Below are 25737 nucleotides of genomic sequence, written 5' to 3'. Positions count from 1 at the left end.
TATTAATGGAAAATACTGAAAAGGCCTTCTGGAGCTAATTTTTAGACTCGCTTCAGTGGTTTTACTCGCTTCAGTGGTTTTACACGCATACAGTGATGCTAGTAGTTTTAATTAATAAACATTAGGAAATCCTCTTAATTATGTTTCTGAACAGTAATACTTATTATTTGTTAATTTTGTTCTTTTAAAATATTGGTTTCTACATGCCATGACTAAAATTTATGTATTGTGGTTAATATTTTGTACATCTGTCCTGTTAGTATAAAGTGATTTGCAAGAGTAGTTTCAGATATGTGTAGTGCTTTTATTACTTACATCTGTGAGTAAACGTTTTTCCAGTTGTCTTAATTTAATATTTAGCAGAATCATTGCAGTTTAATTTGTGTATTCCTGGGTTGTGATTATCAATTGTGTTTTGTTAATTTGTTGTATTTTGTTTTAAAAAACAGGACCTTCTTTCCTGAAAATGTTCATCATTTTTTAATGTTTAATGTATGTTTTCTGTAGGTTGAATGTTTTATGTAAGATGTCTATGATTAATTTATTTGTGTCAGGTATTTTAATGTGATGAATCCTTCACTGTTATAGACTGTAACAATTTCAAGAAATCTGCATGATTACACTGCACAGATATGTGTTATGAATCACACTTACTGGTTTCTGTATATTTTAATAATTATTTATTTTTTGTTTTGGATGTAGTGAAATCAAATAAATTAAGAATTTGTTGTGTTCACATTCTAAATTAAAATATAATTTGTTGATAAATGTATGAAATGAAATAATTTGCTTAAAATTAACTTATCTTTCTTATTTTCTAATCTTCATTGACAAATTAGTCCAAATATTCCGCTTCAAAATTTTATATCAGTTCTTTAAATTTTAAATTCATTAAAATTCTTTAAATTTTTTATGAAAAATATAATTAAAATTTTAAAATTGTAGATAACTTTGTTTTCTTTGCCATTGAAGTTAAATATACTATTCTGTTGTTAATGCCATCTGCTGGTAGATAATGAGACTTATTTTGATATCATATATTTATCTATTACTGAATAATCTAAATTAAATTATTTTTAGCTTAATTCAGTTTTTGTTTTATTATATTAAAGTATTCTTTTAGAATTATGTTTGTCATCTGTACATAGAATTATTTATAGTTTTGTTCTGTTTGCATGTGGATGCCTACTTTATTATAAATATTAAAATTAAATTAATTTTTTAGTTTCAAAAGCATTTTTTTTTATCTATTCTTATTGTTTGTGATGTGTAGTGAGTGCCAATTTGACTCTGTTGTAGGCGATTGAGGCTATCCAAATAGGGTTTTTGAATTACATTTTCAGTATCAAGAATGGCCTTAGTTTATATTTTATTATTAAGGTAGACTAGTTTTTATTATATTTAAGGCTTTTCAGACCAAGTTCTCTTGCAAAACCTTTATTAATTTGATTACTTACACATATAATATATATATATATATATATATAAAAAGGATATTTTATGAATTTGTGCATTTTTGTTTAGTAGTGATGAATTTTTTTAAATAGACGTTATATCTTTTTTTAGTTTATTTTATATTCAGAAGTTTGTATAATTTTATACATCTTGTATATATTGATTTGTGTAAGTCTTCAAAATTACCTAATAAATATCTTGCATTTGCTATTGGTATAAACTATTTAAATATTTCTTTTTAATATTTCACTATTTTTGACCTATACATTTTAAATTAAATTTACTTTTAAATTATCTGTAAAGCATTATTATTTTTTTAAATTAGTTAATAAGAACAGTATAGGTTAGTTTACCTTTTTTAATAATTTATGCTAATCTTATTAATTGAAAGTAATGTAATAAAGGTGAAGTGTTTGGCTACTGTATTTGTTAGAGTTATTTTTAGCATTATTGGTTGATGTGCACGTGTCCACTTAGATATTTCTTACTTGAAAGTATAAATTTATTTTATCTGTTGTTATATCTCTAGAAAATTGAATCTGTGTACATTTTTGAGTTAGACAACATATTTCTACTTACAGATTATTTACATCAGACTTACCGTGTAACCTTACTGTAAAATAATTTTATATCTGCTTAAATGTAAAATTGCAAAAAAAGGTTTTTGTGTTAGTACTTCAGCTTATGAAAAACGTTTTTAATTATGCTTCAGTTAAGATTTTTAATAAATTATTGAACCTTGTAAAAATATTCCTATTGATTTATTTACAATAGAATTTACAATAATATTATTCTTATTGATGAATTTTTAAATAATACTAATTTAAAAATTAAAAAAAAACCTTAATGTTCTTCATCTTGTTTGTTCAACATGTATATAAGTATGTGCTCAAATAACTTTCATTAATACCTTCTGAATTGTGATGTATTTTGTAATTTGCATAAAGTATCTTGAAGTCTTTTTCTCAACATTATTTCATGAATTTTATTTTAAAACTAATACGGACTTTAATTACATCTATATTTTATTTTATAATTAATTTTGTATTTTGTGATACTGATATGATCAAGGTTTTAACATAGTTTCCTTTGATCCATTGTTGAGTAGCATATCTATGCATTTCTGACATGATCTGTATGTTTTATTATGTACTGTCAGAATAAAATATTTATTCATTTATTAGGTATGTAAAGAATAATAATTTTATATATAAGTTTATCAGTGCTAAAATATATTACGTAAAGTGTGTTTACTTTCAGGTATTATTTATTTGTCATCATTGACATAGCTGTATTGTATGTAAATGTATTTTTTTTCCAGAAATAGAAAATCGATGGCAGGATGATGGGACAAAAGGTTTGCCAAAAGGTGTAATTGAAAGTTTACGTAAAGTAACACCACCTAATGGGCTGTTGTCATTTGAACGTTTTTGTGCTGGATTAAAAATATGCTTATTAAAAAATCAGGTTGAAGGTCGTTCATCACAGAGTGTTAGAAATTTAGCATCAGATCAGCCAATATCGTCTTCTGCACCAGCCAGGCCTACATCTGCACCCCTTTTGGATATTGATCATCATAAACCATCGTCAACTCAATGGAATAATGCTAACACAGCAACTGTAAGTGTTTTCATTTTGTTATGAGAAATTGTTATTCTCTTTACACTGGATTTTGTAACCTTGTACTCTTTAGCAAAGGATTTTTTGATATCAAATCTGTTTATTAATGTTGTTGAAAAGCATCAACCCTTATTGAATTGAGTTAGTGTATTTGATGCATTGTTTTATCACAGAAAGGGTCACATTAAATTGCTGCTTTGTAGTATTTATTTCAATCTTTTCTTATGGCTATAATGGGATTGCCAGATTTCATTTATTAGAGAGTGACTATGTTCGCTATATAGCTAGTGATGAACAGAGTAGAAGTGTTTCTTATATTGCTAAACATCATGTGCATTTCAATGGACTCTGCCTGTTAATATGTGACTGTATATTTGGGTGTGTAAAGCAGTCGATGGAAAATTGCTTTGTTTCTCACTTTACCATACTAACTCTGGCGTATGGTGCTTGTTATTCTTGAAAATGGTTATGTCAATTTCAGGAGTGACTTGTAACTCATGGCAGGTCTTTCCTATAATCAGTAGTTATACAGCACTTGACAAACATATGATGAAAAGTAAAAAAAAATTACAACTATAAATTGTCTTTATCATCGCTTTATTCCTTTTTCTAGTTGTGCAAGACACTCAATCATGGACTTTTTCTTTATGTCCATCTACCATTCCATCTTGAAGCTTTCTCCCCTACTTTTTGAAGACTTACTTCACACCGTCTTTTTTCATGTTTTTTTTCTGTCAAAAATTAAATATTTTTTTTGTTGCTCTTTCCTCTGGCATTTCATGTAAGAGCCCGAACCATCTTATCCTTACTTTTTCAGTTTTTGTAATAGTGTTGTGCTTGTTATTCTCATAATGTAGGATTTCTTACTTGATCTTCTTAGATGTTCCCTAACTTGCTTCTTAAAAACTTGATATTAATCACCTGTATTTTAATTTCTCTTTTTTGTAGTCACCTAAGACCAAACCATATGTTAGTACTGGGAAATATAAACTCCATGTCTGTTTGTGTCATTTGTATTTCCCATATTAAGTTTGTAATTTTGATAAAAGCCTTCCACCATCTGCTCCTTACTATTATCATATTCTCAGATATTATATACCATAAATATCTAAAACTTCAAAAGTAAAATTTTCTATTGGTTGTATTTTCAGACTGTCTGTTCAATTTCAGGCATTTTTTGTCATTACCATTTTACTTTTATCCACTTATTAGCTTCTCATCCTTTCCTATTCCTTCACCCAAGCTGTAAGGTAATTTTGGATTAACGGGGAGGTGATATTTCTGTTTCCTTAAAAACAATATCATCAGTGAATAACCCTGTTTCTTTTTACCTTCAATTTTCCTCTTTTTTACCTACTTATGAATTTTGTTATTAACAATTATAAATAACAGAAGTGAAGGTACACTATATAGTTTGTCAACTTACCAACACAAAAGTTTCACCTTCTCACCAAGATCTGTATTTTAATTTCACAGTTTTTTGTATTCCTTCAATCATTTTCATAATTTCTGGAGAAATAAAGAAACACCTTTTCTTCCATAGTGCTGCCCTTATGTTTTTTATTTTTCTTCTAGGAAGGCTTTTTTTATTATCTATAAAAGTTTTAATTAGTCTTTCCCAACCTCCAGACTTATCAGTCGGTCACTTGTCATTTGGCTAATATCAAATTATCTGTAGACCTCCCTCTGTAACCTATGTTGTTCTTCCTTTACTGTGTTATTTTACATTATGTAATGTGTGTGATAATATAAAAACGGCTTGCCTGACATTATTAAAACAAAATAAACAATCAGCTTATTTTCTGAATTTCATATTGAATTTCCTTTTTCAGAATATGATTATTCAGCAACTGAAATTATTTCTATATGAAATATGACAGACTTTTTTTAATTTGTTAATATTTCAGCAATTTTAAAGAAATGTTATGTGTAAAATTTTCCAGAGTTCAATAAATACAGCTAGAGAAAAATCATTCAATTGATCTCAGTGGTTTCTGAGTTCCAAGTAAACATCAGCATATATTAATACATGTTAATATTTAATAATATAAACTATTCTAATTTATTTGTTTAATTACTGTTGATAAGATTACATAGAAGCTTTGAAAAGCTTGTACGTGGAATATGGAAATGGAATTTGTAGTGTGAAAAATGCCATGCCTGATCAGGATTTGAATCCAGGACCTCTGGATGAAAGGCCAAGATGCTACCACTCCGTAACAGAGATCGGCGGAGATTCTGATATATAAATTGTTTAATCTATGTGTGAAATTATACAAATTTTGTTACTTATTCTTTTTTTTCTTTATAGTCAATTATAAAATAGTGTTAAATATCAAACTGTCAATTTTTTTTTATTCTTGACAGAGTGTTGTGATTTAAAGAAAAATCAATTAGTAAATCTGAATCTAGGCTGCATCCAAAATGTTTTTGTATAACTTAAAGAAAGTTAACTTAAAAACATAATTTTATATATTAATTTAATGTGTCTTTAAAGGAAAGATAACAGGCATGAAACAAGTGTTGAATTAAAGAGAAACCTTTAAATATTTTACTTCATTGTCAGTAAAGTTAAATGGTAGCTCTATAAATTGCCCTCCCCATATTAATATAATAACCCAGTTTCTGACTTATTCTACCAAGAACATCAGGATTGATTGGGAATGGATAAATGATAACATCTCGATTGTGATGCAATTGAGATGTTGATTTGTGTCGATTTATAGGGAGCAAGCGTCGATATTAACAGTAGTGTAAAGAAAAAAAAAAAGAAAAAGACAACAATAAAAAAAAAATACATGCATTATATGAAACTGTGGAACTGAGATCGTAAATATTTTGTTTAGTTGTGACCACGTAAATAAATATGGAATTGCAGCAGTGTGTGAAGTTAAATGAAAATAACTGGAACGTTTGAAAATACCAGATGAGATTAGTATTGATAGCTAAAGATTTCTTCAATATACCAATGGAGGTAACCATAAACTTTGAAAGCTGCAGAATTGAGAAAGTATGAAATGTATGATGCATGCAAACAGGAAGTGTTAATGCTTATGGAATTTGGGCCTTTGTCACATGTTTTAATGTGCAAGACTGCAAATGAAATGTGGACTAAATTGAAAACAGTATATGAGCATCAGTCAAGTGTGAGTATTCATCTGTTATAGCAAAAACATTTTAATTTGAAAACTGTGTTACGGACTTTCTATCAAAAATTCAAAATGTATTGCAACTATTAAGAAACGGAAGGAATACATGAAAAAAAGGTTATTACAAAAATAATTATGTCTTTACCGGATCAGTGTAAACATTTTATATCTGCTTGGGAATTGGTGGCTGAAAATCAATAAAATCTAAGCAGTTTAACAGATAGATTATTGATTGAAGAAGAGCATTTGAAATCTATTGAAAATACTGTGGCATTAACTGCTGAACATGTAAATAGATTTAGTTTTAAATGTTTTTCTTGTGGAAAAGTCGGGCATAAAAAGAATCAGTGTAATTATTATTCAAGTTCTATGAGAGATAAAAAGTATTTTTTTCATAAGAAGAGCCATTTATTAAAAGATTGTTGGTTTTATAAAAAAAATTGCCAGAGGCAAATAAACAAATTGTAAATGGTCCATATGAAAAATTGGCCTTAATTGTAGTTTCTGAGGTGAATTTGGATACAGAATGGTATTTTGACAATGGGAGAATCAACATGTGTAACATGATATAAAGATGTTTGAAAAGTATGAACAGCATAATGAACCAAAAAAATTAAGAATAAGTGATGGTTCTGTAATCATTGGAATTTGTATTGGTACTGTTTTTATTAAATCGTCGATGGACAAAAGTTCATAAATATGAAGATGAAAAATATGCTATATGTATCTGGTTTAAGGATGAATCTTTTCTCACAGAGCAAGGCTCTGGATATTACTTTTTATTTGAAGTCAGATGCTTATGAAATAATTAATTTACAAGAAAAAAAATCAAGTTTGTGCATTGACTAGATGTTCAAATAGACTTTTGCACATGAAATTTTGCTTGGATAACCAGAATTTTGTAAACTAAGATATTGTTGAATGGTTAATGATGTTTTTGAATCATAATGGTGTTATGTGTGAAGATATAATTGAAACTGTGTTCTACCAAGCCTTTGTGCTGGGAAAACATCATGACTCATTGAAAGTAAATAATTTACAATCAACTGAAGTTGTAAACATAATCCATGCTGTCAGAGGTCCTATAGAAAGTTGACTCAATACATGCTCTCATTACATGTTTTTATTGAAAGATGAAGATGACTATTTGCATTACAGACAGGTGTATTTTAAAAAATGTAAGTATGAAGTTTGGGGTAAGCTGAACTTTTTGTGAAAAACTGTGTGAAAATCAAATGGGTCAGAAAATTAAAATCTTAAGAATAGATAATGGAAAGGAATTTGTTAGAAAATGTCTGACTCAGCAAGGAATAGAACATCAAACTACTGTTTCTTCTAATCCCGAACAGAATGGATCTGCTGAACAAGAAATGCATACAATCATTGAGGCAGCTAGAATAATGATGTCAGCAAAACATTTAAATAAATCATTTGGACTGAAGCAGCAAATACAGCTGTGTATCTGATTAATAGAACAGGAATAAGTACAATTAAAAGACCTTATGAGTTATGGAATAATAAGCAAAGTTTTGATTTAAGAAAAATAAATCCATTGTTTGGTACAGAAGTGTGGAGGCATATACCAAAAGAGAAGAGAAAGAAGCTTGATTTTAAAGGTTTAAAAGGAATCTCTATAAGTTATGGTAAAAGTACAAAAGGATCGAAAGTTTATTTTCCAGATATGAATGCAGTAACATTGGAAAGAGATGCTATTTTTGTTTTGTATAAACCGAATAAGTTCTCATTATTTGATTGTAATGTCAACTTGAAAAAAAGAAGAACCTATGTCTGAAGTTGAACACATTAAAACATAATTAAGAATGTGACTGCAGATAAAAGTTTAGAAAGAGATTCCCTGAACATGAACATTCATAGTCCTACTGATAGAAGACAGTTTCATCCTAGGGATCAGCTGCAACCTGTAGTTAAATATGAGACTGTCTTTAAATATCATGAGACTGTCTTTGTTAGTGTGACCGACATTGAAGAACCAACATCATATGAAGAAACTAAACAGTCAGATTTTGCTAAGTAGTGGCAGAACGCTATAGAGGTTGAGTTGAAGTCATTAGCTTTTAATGATACAAAAGACCAAAGGCCTCTTGGCAAAGTGTCAGATTAACAAAGCTAATGTTAAAGTAAGAATTGATGTTTCTTTTTATTTTTTGTTGACATTCTTAAAGTTCATTGTTTTGGTTTTTTATGTTATGAAAGTGTAATATTGTTATATTTATATGTATTATTTTTATTGTAAACATTTCGATTGAGGGAAGATGTGATACTATCGAGATGTTGGTTTGTATTGATCAATAGCGAGTAAGCATTGATAATAACAGTAGTGTAAAGAAAAAAAGAAAAGAAAAAGAGAAAGTGTAATAAAAAAAATACATGCAGTATATGTGAGTTTTTGTTTGAGTAAATAAAAATAAAATTTAAGAAGTAAACTGCTGGTCATCGTTGTGCATATATATTTAAAGCAATCTGTAACACTCTGATCCACATTTTCAAATTGTAGATGTTATTAATGGATATAGAATAAACAACTTCCTTCACAAACTGTAGAAGTGAAAGTTTACAGAATTAATATCATAGGACCACAGAGGTCATTGTTTCTATTTACCTCTTCTGATTCATCATTTGAAAAAAAATATTTCATTAAGAAAATCGTGAATATGATTTGTTTATATAAATTGTTACATGTACTCTGTTGTAGAGGAACACCATTCTGTGAAAGATGACATCATATGTTATGGGAAAACAGTTCATGAATATCAATGTAGCACTGAGATGTCGTCATAATTTCTACAAAAAAAGAAAAGATTAATACATCCTTATTTTTTCAAAACTGTTCTTGTTCAATCAATTTATATGGATTTGTGTACTAAATGCTCACTGTTCCTGTAAACATGCCCAGGAACATGAAAATTGACTATCACACAAATTTTCTAGGATTACATACATAATTTTCAGATTTTTTCATTGCTTATATGTTGAGGTGATCTGTTTTTAAATTAAATTGCTCTCCTTGTGCTTAACCATTTAGCCAGTTTTTGAATTGAATGACTAAGATATTAGAATTGAAAAAAATTAACATTTTCTTTTAAGGTTTGAAGTAACATTGATATAGTTTTTCCTCTGTTTTTAAGTACATTTTAATTTTTGTTTCTAGGAATGTAGTTTCACGGCTGATGTATTTATTACTAGTAAATTCATTTTGTTTTTTAAGATAAATTTTAGGAATTAAGAAAAATTTTGTTCTAATCTGTTTTTCATTTAACGTAGTTTCTTCTGTTTTTGACAGCTTTTATTGAATCTATGTTTTTTTTTTTGTGACTGTTGAACTGATTGTGAACTGATTGTTACCTTGTTAACATATCTCTTATAAATTTTAATTCATGCGTTGTGTTAAATATTATTTTATATGTGCAATGTGATTATTTTAACAAATTATGAAATTGCATTACTACAGGTACGGCCAAACAATGCAATATCTTCTTCATCTACATCTTCATTACAATCATGTCAAGTGCCTAGTGATGCATCATTAGGTATACCACTTGTTAAGCAACATCACCACGGTGCTCTCTATGGACCACCTAAACCACCACGTTCTAATTTAGCAGCTATTGAAAGATCTAGTAATAGTGTCACTGGAACTGAATCCCGTAGTCTTTTGGATAAACAAGAAATACGTACTGTTCTACATAATTGGCAGCTTGGATTAATGAATATTAATAATAATAAGAGTAGTACAAATCGTAAGTATTACCATTAGTTTCTCAATTTGATCAGTAAATGTCCTTTTAACCCTTTTTTTTATATTTTTCTATAGAAGAGGTTTTTGTCAACAATTAATAATTTTTTGGTTTCTTTATCTGTATATGAATAAACAATTATGTTTTTATAGTAATTAATTAATATACTAGGAAATTTAGGTATAAATTGATATTTCCTGGCTGCAATTTATTTATTGAATATGAGTTGACTCATATGAGGTTCTCATATTATTTATTTATTTAATGAGGTGACTTGCACATTATTTCCATGTAGTAGTATTCTGCTATTCCAATGACTTGATTACAATAGACAAACGTTTGGTTATGTTGGTTAACCCATCCTTGCACAGTGTCAATGACTTGACACAATCAGAAGACTGAGTGAGTCTTAATGATTGTGTTCCTTAGATAACTACTTTCTAACAAAGCATTACAAACTCTTTGTGATTGCATGTTTAATCTACCATTGCATAATAAATTTCAAAATAGTACTCCATAACAAGTACAGCCATAACAAGTAAACAGAACGTGTAATAGCACGTTCTGTTTACTTGTTATGGCTGAAATTGTAACATTTAAAATTCTTAAAGTTTGACTTTCATTTCATTTAAATACGAAAGGTAGATCAAAAAATAAGTTACACCCTTGCCATGTGCTTGAACTGAAAGGGATATATATATTAATGTCTTGTAGTGGCAGCACTGGTTGTGTTGTCTCCATGATCCCCCAGCAGAAATTCTGAAGGACATTCAGTATGTGTGTAATGTCGTTGTCAATAAGGCATGTCCTCTAGGAGTTTTGTCCAGATTAGAAGTGCATTCAGCAGTCCGATTTTTGTGAGCAAAAAATTACAGTTGTGAAATTCATCGCCAAGTTGTTGAGATATGTGGTGAGAATGGAGTGTCACGCCTCATGATCACAAAATGGTGCCAAGTGTTCAGAAATGGAAAAATAAATGTGTGTTGAACTGTGTGCTGGGCGTTCTTCAACTGTAAACACAACGGGTAATGCGGAACGTGTGAATAAAATGATGTTTGAGTGACCAGCACATTAAAATAGAGAGATTGCAAGTGAACTTAACATTAGTTATGGTAGTTTGTTTGTGATTATTCATGATTAGCTTGGTTACGGTAAGATGTTTGCACGATGAGTGTCACATCTGTTGACCGACAACCATAAACATCATCGTTTTGCATCTGCCCATTTTTTCTTCGATGTTATTCCAGGACTGGTCTACAGTTTTTGAAATGAATCATCATAAGGGATGAGAGGTGGGTGCTTCATTACACTCCTGAGACTAAACGAGCATCACATGAACAGACACAAAAATTCGCCACAGCCAAAAAAAAGTGAAAACATTCTCACATGTTCGAAAGGTTATGCTGACAGTCTTTTTTGATTCTGAGAGATTTGTTTACAGTGAATTTATGTTCTGAAGAACAACAATCAATGCCGAATCTTACTGTGAGATTAAAAAAATTGCGTAAAGCCATTAATGGTTGAAGATCCAGAAGATTGAGCAATGGGGGTTGTCTTTCTTCACACAGTGCTACTCTTCATTCAGCTCATATGACAAAGGAGTTTCTGCAAAATTCAGTTGAGGAGTTTGGTCTCATCTGCCTTATAGCCCTGACCTAGCACCCTGCGATTACCACCTGTTTGGTTCTCTCAAGCGAGATCTGGGAGGGGAGCGTTTTGCTAATGATGAGCTGAAGGAAGTGGTTCTTAAATGGTTGAAGGAAATTGGACACAATTTTTATGAGAGTAGAATTGAAAAACTTGTCACAAGGTATGAAAAGTGTTTGGAAAACTTTGTGATTATATCGAAAAATAGATAAAAGTATGTAGTTTTTTGTTCAATAAAAAAAATTGTTTTATGTGTTTGTTTCATGGAGGAGGTGTAACTTACTTTCTGATCACTCTTGTATATTTTCAGGCATTTCTCAGGAGCTCTTTACACTCCGTTCTAAACTACTCCAAGTCAGTTCTACTCTTATTATTTTTTATTGGTGCATTTATACTTTTAGCCCCATTCCATTCACTTATATCACCCCTATATTTATACTGCCCCACCCAAAAATCTCCAGTGGGTCCCTATGGGAGGGAAATTCAAATATTTTAAATGAAAAGGATAAAACTGTGACATGTTTTAAGTAGCATTGAAAAACATAAATTTTGACAAAAAACTTCAGATTATGACAGCCCTAACCAAAATGGTAGCCATTTAATAATGTTTGTTATTTATTTCCAGTAGTTGTCTGGAAATCATCTTAAATTTCTGCTAAGGAGTGAAACCCTAAAAAAATACAATTTAACAAATACTCCTGCCACAAAGTGAAATATTTTTCAGTATGAGATGAACTTTGTGTTCTGTAAGTCGCTTTTAAAATTTGCTGTGAAAAATATTAAATGGGGATCATTTTGGTTGGAGTTGTAGCCCAGTGTTTTTGAAATAAAATTTTTCTTATCAGTGTCTTAAAATGATGTCTATCAATCCTTTCCATATAAAATTTAGAGTTGCTTCCCCCCAAGGAGACCCCATAGGGACTTGTCTTTTAGCGATCTCAAAAAAAGAAATAGCTTCAAGGTAGGAGCAGTTGTTAAATTTCATTTTTCTATGTTTATTTCTGAAAAGTTGGTTAAATTTTTAAGTAGTAAGATTAAATAACTTTTAAGATTATTTAAACTTTAAAAGGTATTTAAAGATAAATATTAACAATTTATCAAACTGCATCCTAGCAGCAAAATATAATTATTTATCGTAATTAATTTTTCTTTATGTACTGCTTTGGTTGTTTTGTTTATGATTCACACTTAATACTTTTGCAAAAATCTCTGCTTCTTTAGGACATTATTATAGAATTTAATTAAACACAAATTTAAACAATAGAGATATACAAGGTTTGTTGAGAAAGTTCATGACCTGACATAAAAGTGGCACATGACTAAATGATTATGATATTTATCAAGCGTGATCCTTTAAATTGGGTGCTGCAAAATTTAGATGCATGCATTTAGTTGCTTGGGTGTGGTGATCGAGTAAAGCAAATAAGTTTTGTCCTTCTCTGAAAAAAAAAACTGAAGCTCAGTTTTTTAAAGTAACAACTTTATAACAGCTCATTTTGAAAGGTCAGACAAACTGAAAGAGATCAATTTCACTTTAAAGGATTCTTCCCCTGCATTTTTAAACAGTAAAATGTTCTCTGCTGAATTTAAACATGGTCATTTATACATTCAAGATGATGAACACTCAGGATACCCAAAAACTGCTAAAATCAATGAAATTGTCACAAAAATCCACAGTGCCATATTAAGTGATTACTGACCGAAGGTGTAGAGCATATTAACATTGCAACATTTTGATAGACTGTGTGCACTCCATTTTACATGCGTTTTGGGTTTGAAAAGCTATCCACTTGACGGGTGCCATATTTATTAGCTGACAAAAAAAAATTTGACTGAATACTTTTCAATAATGTTTAGCCATATTTAAATTCCATTCAATTTCGTGGAAGCTTTATAACAATAGATGAAACTTGGATTCACTAAGTTACCCAGAGAGTAAACAGCAGTTCAAATAGTGGGTTGGAGCAGATGAAAGTGCACCAAAGAAAGTGTAAACAGTTCCATCTGAAGGAAAAGTCATGGCTATGGTTTCTGGTATTGTGTGTTGCTCATAAGATGAGGTAGAAAAAGGCAGGACCATAACTGAGGAATATTATACTTCACTATTGGGATGATTGAAAGGTGCTATTTAGGCTGAACATCCATATCTGGCCAAAAAGAAAGTGCTCTTTTGACATGATAATGCGCTTTTACACAGTTTACTGATTGTTGCTATAAAATTCCATGATCTACGCTTGCTCTTCTACATGCGCTGGATTTGGCTTCCGGAGATTACTTCCCTTCCCATACCTGAAGAAGTGGCTTGCTGGACAAGGATTCGTTTCAATTGATGAAGTCAAAGCTGAGACAACAACTTATTTTGAAAAGTGGAATAAATTGTATTATACTGAGGGTATTGGAAAAAGTTGGAAATCACTAGTTTAAGTGCATCTAATTGCAAGGTGACTACATTGAAAAATTGAAAAAAAATTTAGAAAAATCTTCTGTTTTTTGTCAGGCCAAGAACTTTCTGAACAACTCTTGTATTATGTTTACCATTTGATTAACATAATAATCTCTATTTCTTATTATCTTACTGAACATGAAAATATTAATATAAAATTAAAAGAAAAAAGGAAGGTCAAGAAAATGAGATGACACATGAGTTTTATTTATAGAAACTGTTAATGTTAACTATTTATCTTTTGAAATGATATACAGGCTAAAGGTATCCAAAAGTAATGGCCTTTATTTATATTTAATCCAGTTGCAAACTCATGAACAAATGCTCAGAGTCAACAGGAAATATCTCCAAGACTTGTTCAGTATACTCTCAAGGTCAGGAGAATATGCATGCGCAGGCAAGCCGACTCACAATGTAATGATAGTCTGTAGTAGTCAGTCAAGGTGTGGACTGCACAACAGAAGTTCAATGCTGCTTTGGTTAGTGGAGTTTCAATAAGTTAGGTGTGTTCAACAGTGTGTTTGAACAGAATGGAATATCAATCCTCCAACATCAAAGTCTATTTGTTAGTGGGATATGACTTCCTGGAGAAACTGGATATCATCCAAAAGGTTCGATTAGTGATGAGACTGTAGATCATGTATGCGATGCATTCACTGCCAGACCTGAAAAGTCAATTAGTCAGGCTAGTTAAGAAACTGGTAATTCCTTGTTCCATTGTTCACAACATTATTCATAAGCGGCTCCATTTACAAGTGTACAAGTTACAACTTCTTCATCACATTAAACCAAAGTTTGCTGCAGAGGTTGAAAACAATCCTTATTGATCTTGATATGTTGTTATTTAGTGATGAGGCAGTCTTTCATTTGTGGTGGAAAATTAACAGACACAGTTGTCAAATTTGGGGTACTGAAAATCCCCTTACAGTAATCGAAAATGAAAGGAACACACTAAAAGTCAATGTCTGCTTAAGACTCCATAAAAATGGTTTCATCGGTCCGGTTTTTTTTTTATGGAGCCCACTGTGACAGGACACACATATCTTCATATGCTCGAGATCTTCGCTGGTCTTCAGATTCCTGCAGTTTTCAGTTTCCAACAAGACGGTGCTCCACCACACTTTTAAGATGTTGCCATGTTCTTGAACAACACTTTCCCTGGATGTTGGATTGAATGAGGAGGTCCAATTACATGGCCACCTAAATCTCCAGATATCACTCCTTTAGACCTTTTGCTTGGGGATTTATTAAAAAGTGTGTGCACCAAAGAAAATTTTGAGATTTAGACTATTTAAAAGAGAAAATTATTTAACCTGTTGATCTAATGCTGCAGATGCTCCTATATACCTGGCAAGTTAGATTATTGCCTAGACATCTGTCTAGCTACTAAATGTGCACATACTGAACTTGACTAACCTATATTAAAAAAAAAAAAATTGTTAATTGGTTCTCTTAATATAAGCTGTTACTTTTGGATGTATTTAACCTGGACACCCTGTACAAAACATTGTTATTGTAATTTTGTCACTATTTTAATGTGTAATAAAGTAATAGAAAATTAAATGTTCATTCATTATAAATATAATAATTATTATAGCAGATAGCAGCATATGTTTTGTGTTTATATGTTAAGTCTATGCATTAATACCAGTATTAATATGTACTTAATCCTCTCAACCCATCCAGTACATACAAAAAGAGTTTGTCTGCTTCTCTTTGTTGTCACATAGTGGTAAAATCAAATGTAACCCAAATAAGTATAGATAAAATTGAAACATTAATCTGTTAAAAAACCTGTGATATTGGGTTTTTGTAGGTTTTTTAATTCTGTATTTTTGTTTAGTGGAAGAAAATTAATGTCATTATGAACTTGTTTTAGTGTCTACATTGTCAGACCAGCCTCCTACACAAATTCAGTTTAATAGCAATAGTAGTAACAGCAGTAACAATGGTAATATTGGTACTGGTACAGTCATGCCTTCTAATACTATGTCAGGTCATCATAAAAAATTAAGTGGTCAGGGTGGTACGTCACGAAGAAAAGAACCAAGAAGACATACATTACAAAATGGAATTGATTATAATATGGTAATATATTTATTTATTTTTTTAAATTTAATAAGAATATTTGTTGTAGTAACTAAAATTTAAAAAGAATACCTATCTACAGTCTAAGAAATTTATCATCACCAGTTAAGAGACAGTCAGATGCTAATATTTCTTAACTTAATATTACTTTCCTAGCTGACCTGAATGTTTTTGTCCACTTTATTTTCGGAATGCACGATATAATGTATATTTAGTAGATCCCCTGCTAATCAACATAATGGGGTGGATTAATTTCAGATTTTTTTTGTCCATGAAAATAGTTTATTAATTATACATCTTAAGAGGTGTGATAAACTTAAAAGTAATGGTAATTAATCCTATTCTAAATATCATATATAAGTAATTGTGTTGATTTATTATTTTTTAGAAAAAGATCTAATATTTGTTTCTTTCCTTTGTCTTGCAATTGTTACAACACTGTTTTATTTATAGTACAACATAGGGTGATGATTTATTACTTTTTTTTAACAAAACTAAAAATGAGAATAAATATGAATGAGAGAAATTTCAATGCTGATTTTAAATATGCAAAATATATAGTCAAGAACAAAGTAGAGATTTCTTACCACTAAAAAATCATTGAATATCCCCTCTCAGCTGTAACTTGAGCAATATCAAACAGTTTTGACATGTTCTTAGCATGTTATCTGGAACTTTTTCACAGGCATCTGTGTCACTATCACTTCTGTTCATAATACAACATCCGTTATTTCTTGATCATTTGATAGGTCCTGTTCTTCATTGTTTGATATTAACACTTTCTGTACTACTTAGTCTCAGTATTATCACATCTAAGAATCAACTCTTATCAACTATAAACTGTTTTTTTTTGTTTTTTTTTTTTATCAATGGCATCTTATCTTCAGTTAATAGTCTATTTAATAAATTTTTGAAAGTCACAATATATATTTTGTATTTTCTCCCAAGAGTGAATCCATGATAAAGTGGACTTTTTATCTTTGTCTTTTTATCATGTCTAATTTTTGGATGTACAGTGGACACTAATCAAAAATTTAATGTTGCTGAAATAATCCTACATACTAACATTTTTTTCAGTTTTTTTTATTTAATCTGAAATTAATTTTTCATTTCAATATTTTTTCTTACTGTGAGTGATATCTGGGATAGAATTAAATTTTATCTGCATTAAAAAATGCCTATTAAAATAACCCTTTGCCGCTTTTTTAAATTCAGTTTTGAAAAGTTTAGCTATGTTTTCATCAGCTATTGAAACTCCATATCTGATTTTCCATCTGTTTAACTCTCCAGAATTGGTTGTAATGTTTTTAGATTTATCACTAAACATATCTACAAACAGTTGAGCTTTATCTTGAATAAGAATGGCTGATCACAAGTTAGGGCAGGTTAGGGAAGAAGTTTTTCTCCCTTCTTGCATAAATCTCAAAAAGCCTTTCATTAAATTTCTCATATTGAGGAAGTTCTATTCTTCTTCCAAGTTTAAATTCTTTTTACCTTTTAATCTGATCAGAATCTGTTGAAATACTGATGTCAAAATCTACAGCAATAACATGCATCTGTATATTATTAACCCTTCTTATACCATCAAATTGTTTATTAATTGTTAGAATGACCTGTTGATGTTTACATGACATTGTTAATTACATTATTACTATGCCAGGTACAGAAATAAGAAAAATATCAAAAATCATTCGTTACTATACAAATAGTATCACCAAGTAAACTGCCTTGTCTTGTAAAAATAGTTAGTTATCATATGAAACATATATGACATGGTAATTGATTATATATATATATATATATATATACATACTTATAAAACATTAGTTTAAATAGCTTTCAGAAGAAAATAGAAGCATAACTATCATGTATTAAAATGTATGTTTTAAGTACACAAGGCTACAGACACAAGTAACTACAGGCTTATGTGCAATAACAGTTGTTGGAAAAATTGTGATGAATTTTATAACATTTAAAAAATGCCAAGCCTAACTGGGATTTGCACCTAGAACTTTCCAAATGAAAGACAAAGAGACACTATCACCCTGCTATAACAATCAAAAAATTAGTAAGATGATTTGTAGTGGAATGGAAAAATATATAAGATATATTTTATTGATAAAAGACTTGTCCTGCAAGTGACAAAACAAATTAAATAACTTGAGTTCTATTGCAATAGAACTTCGCCTGATTGCTCCGATTGAATGTGGCATCTTATGAATGACCTGGTACCCCTGAAAAGAGCTATTTGGAATTCTGCAGTAGTGGCCTTGAAAAGGGACGTTTGTGCATTTGATTAGGTAGCCTTGTAAAGGTCTGTTGGGTCTGGTCTCCAATGATGGAGATAGATTCTGATTCCAAAGGACCTTCGTCTATTGGAATCAGACTGAGGTTTCCCTAAATGGCAGTTGGATGTCCACTACAGTGTAGCATAGTTGGCCCCAGAGCCCTGCAGTGTTGGGTCAGTGTTGGTCATCTTTCACTGGCAGACTGAGGTGGTTCTTCTGAAGTGGCACTCTTCTGGCTCTGTTTTCACTGCTATGCCTCCTGGCACTAAGGGGTTTTGTGTTAGGTTGGCCAGACTTACTGTTGGCCATTCACTGGGCGATACCATTTTGGGCCAGTTCCTGCTGGTAGGCTGACGACAAGGGTGCTTGAATCCCAGCAGGCTGGGTTGAAAATGTGGTATCTGCATCCAGTGGCTCCCTCAGTGAGCTGGCCAGGCCTGGTGCTTGGCAGGAATGTTGGCATCCACCGGGAGGTCTCATGTTGAGCCAGTCAGGGACTTCTTCCTTCTTCTTCTCTTGGTGATGGTCTGTGAGTGAATGCTTTCACCTTCCTGCATCATTGTTTATTTAGTTGCCAGCGCACAGTGGGGTGCTGCATGTCCAGCAGCAGAAGGCTAAATTGGGCAGAACATATGTGCATGTGCATATATGAACTGCAGCTTTCTGTTACATTTTACCAGCTAGCAACACGCACACTGGTATAAAGGAAAAAAATTTGGCAACTACTCATACCATATAGTTCACATGATATATATGTATCTAACATAGCTTTTTGTTACTTTTTTATACACATTTGGTAAATATTACATCTTTTATCATTTGTTCTAGCCTACTATTGTGATAATTTAAAATCACTTTCATCTTTTTTTGTTTCTGATTACCGGCAGCCAGGTTCGGATAACCAGGATGCTATACTATATGTGCATGTGTAAAGGTCAGTTAGTTTTTATTGGTTAACTAATATCTCATGTTTAACATTTACTCAAGAACTCTAAAAGATAATTCATTAACTTTCTATTAACCTCTACCTTTTTTCTTTCAAATTTTAACTTTCAGTATTTTCAGAGGGATTTAGATGAAAGAGTACTTTCATTAAAGTTTAACCGATTGGGGCCTGGCTGGTTGGCCTAGCCTGGGAACACTTGGGGAGAACCACCTTGGCCGCACCGGTGAAAGATGACCAACACTGACCTGTCACTGCAGTACTCTGGGGACATACTGTAGTGGGTATACAAGTGCCACTGAATGAACTGCAGTGGTTTTTTTTTGTTGAATGTTTAACCGTACTAGTCAAGCAACAGTTTTTAATGTTTTTTTTTTTTTTTTTATTACAGTTAAAACGTATGAAGCAGATTGAACAGGAGAAAGAAGTGCTAATGCAAGGATTGCAGGCTGTGGAGAAGGCACGTGATTGGTATATTAAACAAATTACTGCTGTACAGGAAAAAATGAAGTACCTTGGCAGAATGCCTTCACATATGGTAAATACTCTCTTTGTTTTAAACAATCTATCAATCTATTGATATTATCTTGAATTTATTTTATCCTCCAATAAATAAATGAAGAGTTAATCTGTACTTTAGTCACTTAATGAGAGGATGGTATGGTATCCATACCATACTCTCATCTTAGGATGGGATGGTATGGAGAAGAAGGATGGTATCTCATGTTATAACACAAACTTTGGGTAGTGTGATATTTTAAACATCACCACCTAAATATAAAACTGTAACTACTTCATTATATAATTCATATTTTTAATTTTTTTGTAAAGGAGTTTAATAAATGTAACATTCAATGCATTTTCTCCTCTGAACTTTTGGTATCATTCTCCCACAGTGCTATGAGGGAGGGATTTGTTATGTTATCACTGTAAATACCATATAATCTTTAGTGGATCTCAGGTGCTGTGTTTTTCCTTTGCAAAATACAGATTGTGCCATAACTCTGCACTTGGTTGGAGTAGCAATAACAGAGTCCATGTTAATTGACCATTGTTTTATTAACACTAAACAGAATGGACAGTGGATATGCAGAATTAACAAGATTAAAAATTACTGATAGCTACTAACTAATATCATTAATACAATTTTGTAAAATAATTAAATAAGATGTTTATTGTGTCGTCCCCTCTTTTCATTTACTTTAATAAAATGCTCGGCCCATCTGACATTTGAAGCTTTAAACATGTACAAATACTCCAGATATAATAAATTTTTTGCTAGTGTTTACTTGTATCTTTGTATCTATTCTTCAGCATTTCAATAAGGCATGCATCATGCCCATTAAATTTTCTTTGTGCAAAAGTCTAATAGAATTAATAATTACTAGCAGAAACGCTAAGTCATGAATGCTGAATCACTATGTCCAGTTCATTGTTGAAAATTTGTATTTAAGAACTGTCAGGCATTGATAGAAGACAGATGCCATCATATATAAATACATTCTTGCTCATGGGATATTTATTAATACTTCTAGATCAGTTTCATTAGACACAGATTTCATAAAAATTTGTACCACTGTAACTTAGCATGATGAGGTAACTGTTGAAAACTAATGTTTCAATAGGGGGGAGTGTATTTGGCAAAAGGTCAGGACAAGAGAATAGGTCATAACTTTTATTAGGTCTTTACATACACCTTTCAGATTTATTTGGCTTTTTTAATTAGAGTAAAATATATTTATTAATATTTTTGGTTGACAAAAAACAGATGCTGATGCTGTTCTAAACACAGGGTACATTTCATGCACAATTTGTTGTAGTTCCTATAGGTTTTCTTTAAATTACTCTAAACTTAACCCTTTTAGTACCAACGTCTGATCAAACTGTCTGTAAATTATGTGAAAATTGCCAGCATCTGTTTGAACAGATGTTTCAAAAATGTTCTTTTTTTAAATTAAAAATATAAACTGTTTAGAAATATCTTATTTTTGTGAGAAAATATTTTTTTCTAAAAGATAAGTTTAATTTCTAAAGTATATATACAGAGTTCAGTTAAATAAAACATAATTAAATCCCATCTTGACCAACCTGTTGTACTGGCAGCTCCGTAAGTTGTTGTCTTGTGATTGCTTGTTTGTTTACAGTCATGCTGTCATTTGTGTTCTGTTTATTTTAACTGTGCACTTTTATTACACTAAACAAGTATTCGTGTTTTTAATTTTAACATTTATATGTTCATGTTTTTGTATTATAATTAATAGGCAATTTAGATCGTTTTCAATTATAAGTGATAAAATGCTTCAGACTGTTAATTGAGTTTTCTTTAATGATTTAAAATTTACTTATAATACGTATTAAACTGAAAAGTTGTGTATAGATAAAAAACATATTTTTCTTTCTAGTGGACTTGTTGATATTATGTAAATATTTTTTTCTACCACTCTGAAGGGGCTGAAAATGAAAAAAAACCTCATTTATTCGTTAGTAGAATATTTTTTTTTTTATAAATTTCTCTTTGAATGTAGTTGCATTTCCAATAAAATATGTGCATTCTTTGGCCTATTTCAAATTAATTAATATAAAGTTTAAAGGCGTATTTTTAAATTCACTCAAGGTATGATTATTCTTGTCTAAACGTATTTCATACAAAAACACCCCTGGCAATTTTCGCAAGGTAATCACAAAAAAGGTTGGCTCTGAAAGGGTTAAGCATAGTACAGATAAGATGCATACTTTGTATCCTCTAAACTATGTATATTTAATCTCAAATGTTTTATAAAATGTAACTATTCTAGGTCAATCATATTACTTCACGAACTTGTCTATAATAGTTCTCTAGCCCTTTCATAGTAGCAGTTTGTAATTTATTTACCTGTTTAAAATAGTTATATGAATTTTCATTAATAATCTTTTAGTAATCTATTTACTTTTCAAATATTCTGTGACAATTACAAGATTCAATTTTTAAAAATAAAATGTAAAAAAGAGAAAACAAAATAATTTATTAGAACTGAATTATTTTTATGTTTTGAAATTTGATTTGTTTATTCGCTCTGACAATCTTTCCCATCACTCAGCTGTCAAGAAAATTTAATTTGATTAAGTAAGGTTTTATATTTTTCATAAAAAGATGTTATCCCAATAAAATGTTACATGATGTTTTGCAAATTTTGAGTATCAAAAGGAATGATAGCTGTTAACAAGGATACTAAAAAAATGTTATAACTTGGCATCTGACTTATAGAATGTATTAACTTATAATCAAAAATTGACTATCAAGGCTCTGTATACCTTATCATGTTTTGCATCACGACTACACAGTACTTGCATTCAGGCAGTAAAATTTAAAATTACTAAAGTAATAGTTTGTATGACATCAAGATGATTAAGAAGGATTAATTTGGATGAAAAATCTTTAAAAAGATGTTTAAAAATTTAATTTCTATAAATATGTATTGATAATTTTAGTATTTAAACATGCCAGTTTTTGCTAAAATCTATTTTTGACTTTGAACAGAAAATTAAGTCTTTTGATCCATGTTAAATTCACACTTTTTTTCTATTTAGGTTAAGCAACTTAAATATACGAGGTGTGTGAGAAAAGTAATGAGGCTGACTTTACTTACCAGATTTTTATTTTTTTCAAACAACAATATTATCCCCTTTAAAGTAGTTCCCTTGGGCAGATATACTCCGACGGAGTTGTTGTTCCCACTTCTGGTAGCAGCACTGGAAGGCTTCAATTAGTTGGGCTTTTAACTGGTCGGTCACAGTCTTTTGAATGTTCTGCAGAGTTCCAAAATGATGTTCTTTTAAGACATGTTTCAATTTCGAGAAAAGGAAAAGTTACAAGGACTCAAATCAGGTGAATAGGGGGGTTGAGGAACCGTATAAATGCATTTTGAGGTAAAAAATTCCCTGATGGAAATGGCCGTGTGACACGGGGCATTGTCATGATGAAGCATCCACTTGTCTGTAATCTCTGGTCTCACGTGAATCACTCTTTTCCTGAGCCTTTCAAGGACACCTTTGTAAAATGGTTGGTTGACAGTTTGTCCTGGAGGAACAAATTCTTTATGCACGATACCCCTACTGTCCAAAAAACAAATCAGAATGGTTTTGATCTTTGATTTGCTCATTTGACATTTTTTCAGTCGAGGAGATGATGGAGTGTGCCACTCTTCCACTCTTCACTTTGCCACTTTGTTTCAGGATTGTACTCAAATATCCAGGATTCATCACCTGTTATCACACGATTGAAGAATCCTTGGTCATTGTCAATCCTCTCAAGAAGATCAATGCACACGCTTCTTCAATTGTCCTTCTGTTCCGTTGTGAGGTTTTTCAGCACCAATTTTGCACAAATGTTTTGCATGTCCAAATCGTCTGTCAAAATTTGATGTACGGTGAAATTGTTTAAATTTAATTGTTCATTTATCATCCTTATTGTTAAACGACGATCTGATCTCACGAGAACCCTCACATGCTCAATGTTTTCGTCAGATTTTGAAGTTGAAGGTCTCCCTGAGCGAGATTGATCTTCAATGTGTTCTCGGCCTTCCAAAAAGATTTGTGCCAGCGGAAAACTTGTGTTCTTGATAAGCAATGTTCCCCATAGGCCTGTTTCAACTTATCAAAGGTCACACTCACGGATTCCCCAAGTTTAATACAAAACTTGATTGCACAATGTTGCTCTAAATTCCGATGCTCCATTTTTGTAACATAACAAAAACACAACTTCACTGATGGCACTGTCAAAAATAATGTGTTGGCTGAACAGAGTTGAAACTCGTACTGAGCATGTGGAAGGGATGAACAAACCGGTCTAGCACAGACCTGTAGACACAGCGTTGCCAGATCGCTCTCAGTGTTAGCAGTCACATTACTTTTCTCACACACCTCGTATGATTGCCCTTATATACATGTATAGTTACTGATACCACTAATATGTTGTGTTATTTTAATATCTTTATGTTTAATTGTATACTATTTTATTATTTGTATGTTTAATTGTATACTATTTTATTATTTGTATCAGGAACAATGGAGTGAAGCTCAACAGGAGAGGCTTGAATTGCAGCGGGCTCGTGTATTAGAGGTAAACAGACATCTAGCGACCTTAACTGACTGTGGTGAACGTGGTGGTCTACCATTACATATGAATCTAGCAATAAATCATCACCACCATCATCATCATTTAAGTCATACATCACCACATGTACTGTCACGATTGAAACAGCAGAATCACTTACTAAATGAGGTTAGTTATGAGAGAAAAAAATCTAGATTTTGATTTGGTTTATAAAAATTAGTTAGTGAATTAATGAAAACTTCATTCTAAATTAAGGAATAAAAAGAATCTAAATGGTCAGAATTTTTATCAACTTATTTTACAGGAATCTGTGATTTCTGCAATGTCCAGGATTAAATCATTTTTAAATTATATTTATTTTGATTACACTGAAGACTCATATGCTATGTACTCTATGAGCAATTGAGCATGCAGAAATAGTTTAGTTCACTGTGTTCATGTACAGTCAGGGTAGTAAAATATCCATTATAGAAGCTGTTAAATATATAAGTTGTCTAATGTATTCATTTTAACAGCTATTAAAATTTCATGATGTGTTAGAATTCAATGAATTCTTACCTGCAATCTGATACAACTTTTAGAAACTAATGGAACAAGGAATATTATTCTGTGCACAGCACAAAACTGTTTTTCTATGTTTTGTTTGTTTTTTGTTTATGCATGTGCATCTTTTCCATTGAGTGTTCTGTTATTTATTTGTGAAGTATATAATTTGTTAGCTACTTTTAATATATGTTGCTGGAAATAATGTCAGGACCATTTATATTTCTAAGATAGTTTGTTTTTATACATTAGGAAAAGTGTATTGTTTGTGAAAAAAACTTAAAGAAATTCTTTTGCAATTAGTGTCAAGAAGATTCACCTAGAGATTTTTTACTTTTAAATTGAGTTTTGCAAAATAATCACTGGTTTACCATCCCCCAAGCATGTTTAACATTGTGGGCATTGAATCACTTGCTTCCCCTGGATAAGACAGCAAACCAGATCCTTAACCTGATGGTTCCAGAAGATCTGAATATTCTTGGATGTTGAAAATGTTAATGGTCAAAGCAGTGTTTAATAAATTGGTTACTGCAGATCACCAAAGTTAAAAAATGTTGAGTTAAACTTTATTGAATACTGCTGATCTTTGGCTAGATAAGACTTTGTGCTATGAAAATAGATCAAGAACTTGTGACATAGGTTCTAATTCTTTTACTTGTGTTAATAACCGTGAATATTATTAATGAAAGAAAAGATTAATCTAAATTTGTGAAG

The 25737-nt window shown here is 30.9% G+C and overlaps 1 protein-coding gene across 2 annotated transcripts in view; it reads left to right on the top strand.

The window, feature by feature from the left end:
- The window catches only part of LOC142329388 (suppressor APC domain-containing protein 2), a 43750-nt gene that overhangs the window by 1598 nt on the left and 16415 nt on the right, over positions 1–25737 (top strand). For both annotated transcript variants that reach the window (XR_012757485.1, XM_075373950.1), the window contains exons 3-7: positions 2777–3075; positions 9694–9982; positions 15949–16157; positions 19780–19926; positions 24427–24648. Coding sequence is in view for 1 of the 2 variants with exons in the window: in XM_075373950.1 (XP_075230065.1) it covers positions 2777–3075; positions 9694–9982; positions 15949–16157; positions 19780–19926; positions 24427–24648 (1166 nt within the window). In the remaining variant the exon portion in view is untranslated. The remainder of the gene's footprint in view (positions 1–2776; positions 3076–9693; positions 9983–15948; positions 16158–19779; positions 19927–24426; positions 24649–25737) is intronic.

This window comes from Lycorma delicatula, chromosome 8 (assembly GCF_047948215.1).
Source record: "Lycorma delicatula isolate Av1 chromosome 8, ASM4794821v1, whole genome shotgun sequence".
Classification (NCBI taxonomy): domain Eukaryota; kingdom Metazoa; phylum Arthropoda; class Insecta; order Hemiptera; family Fulgoridae; genus Lycorma; species Lycorma delicatula.
The sequence above is the reverse complement of the archived record's forward strand: the minus strand, read 5'-3'. Positions and strand labels throughout refer to the sequence as shown.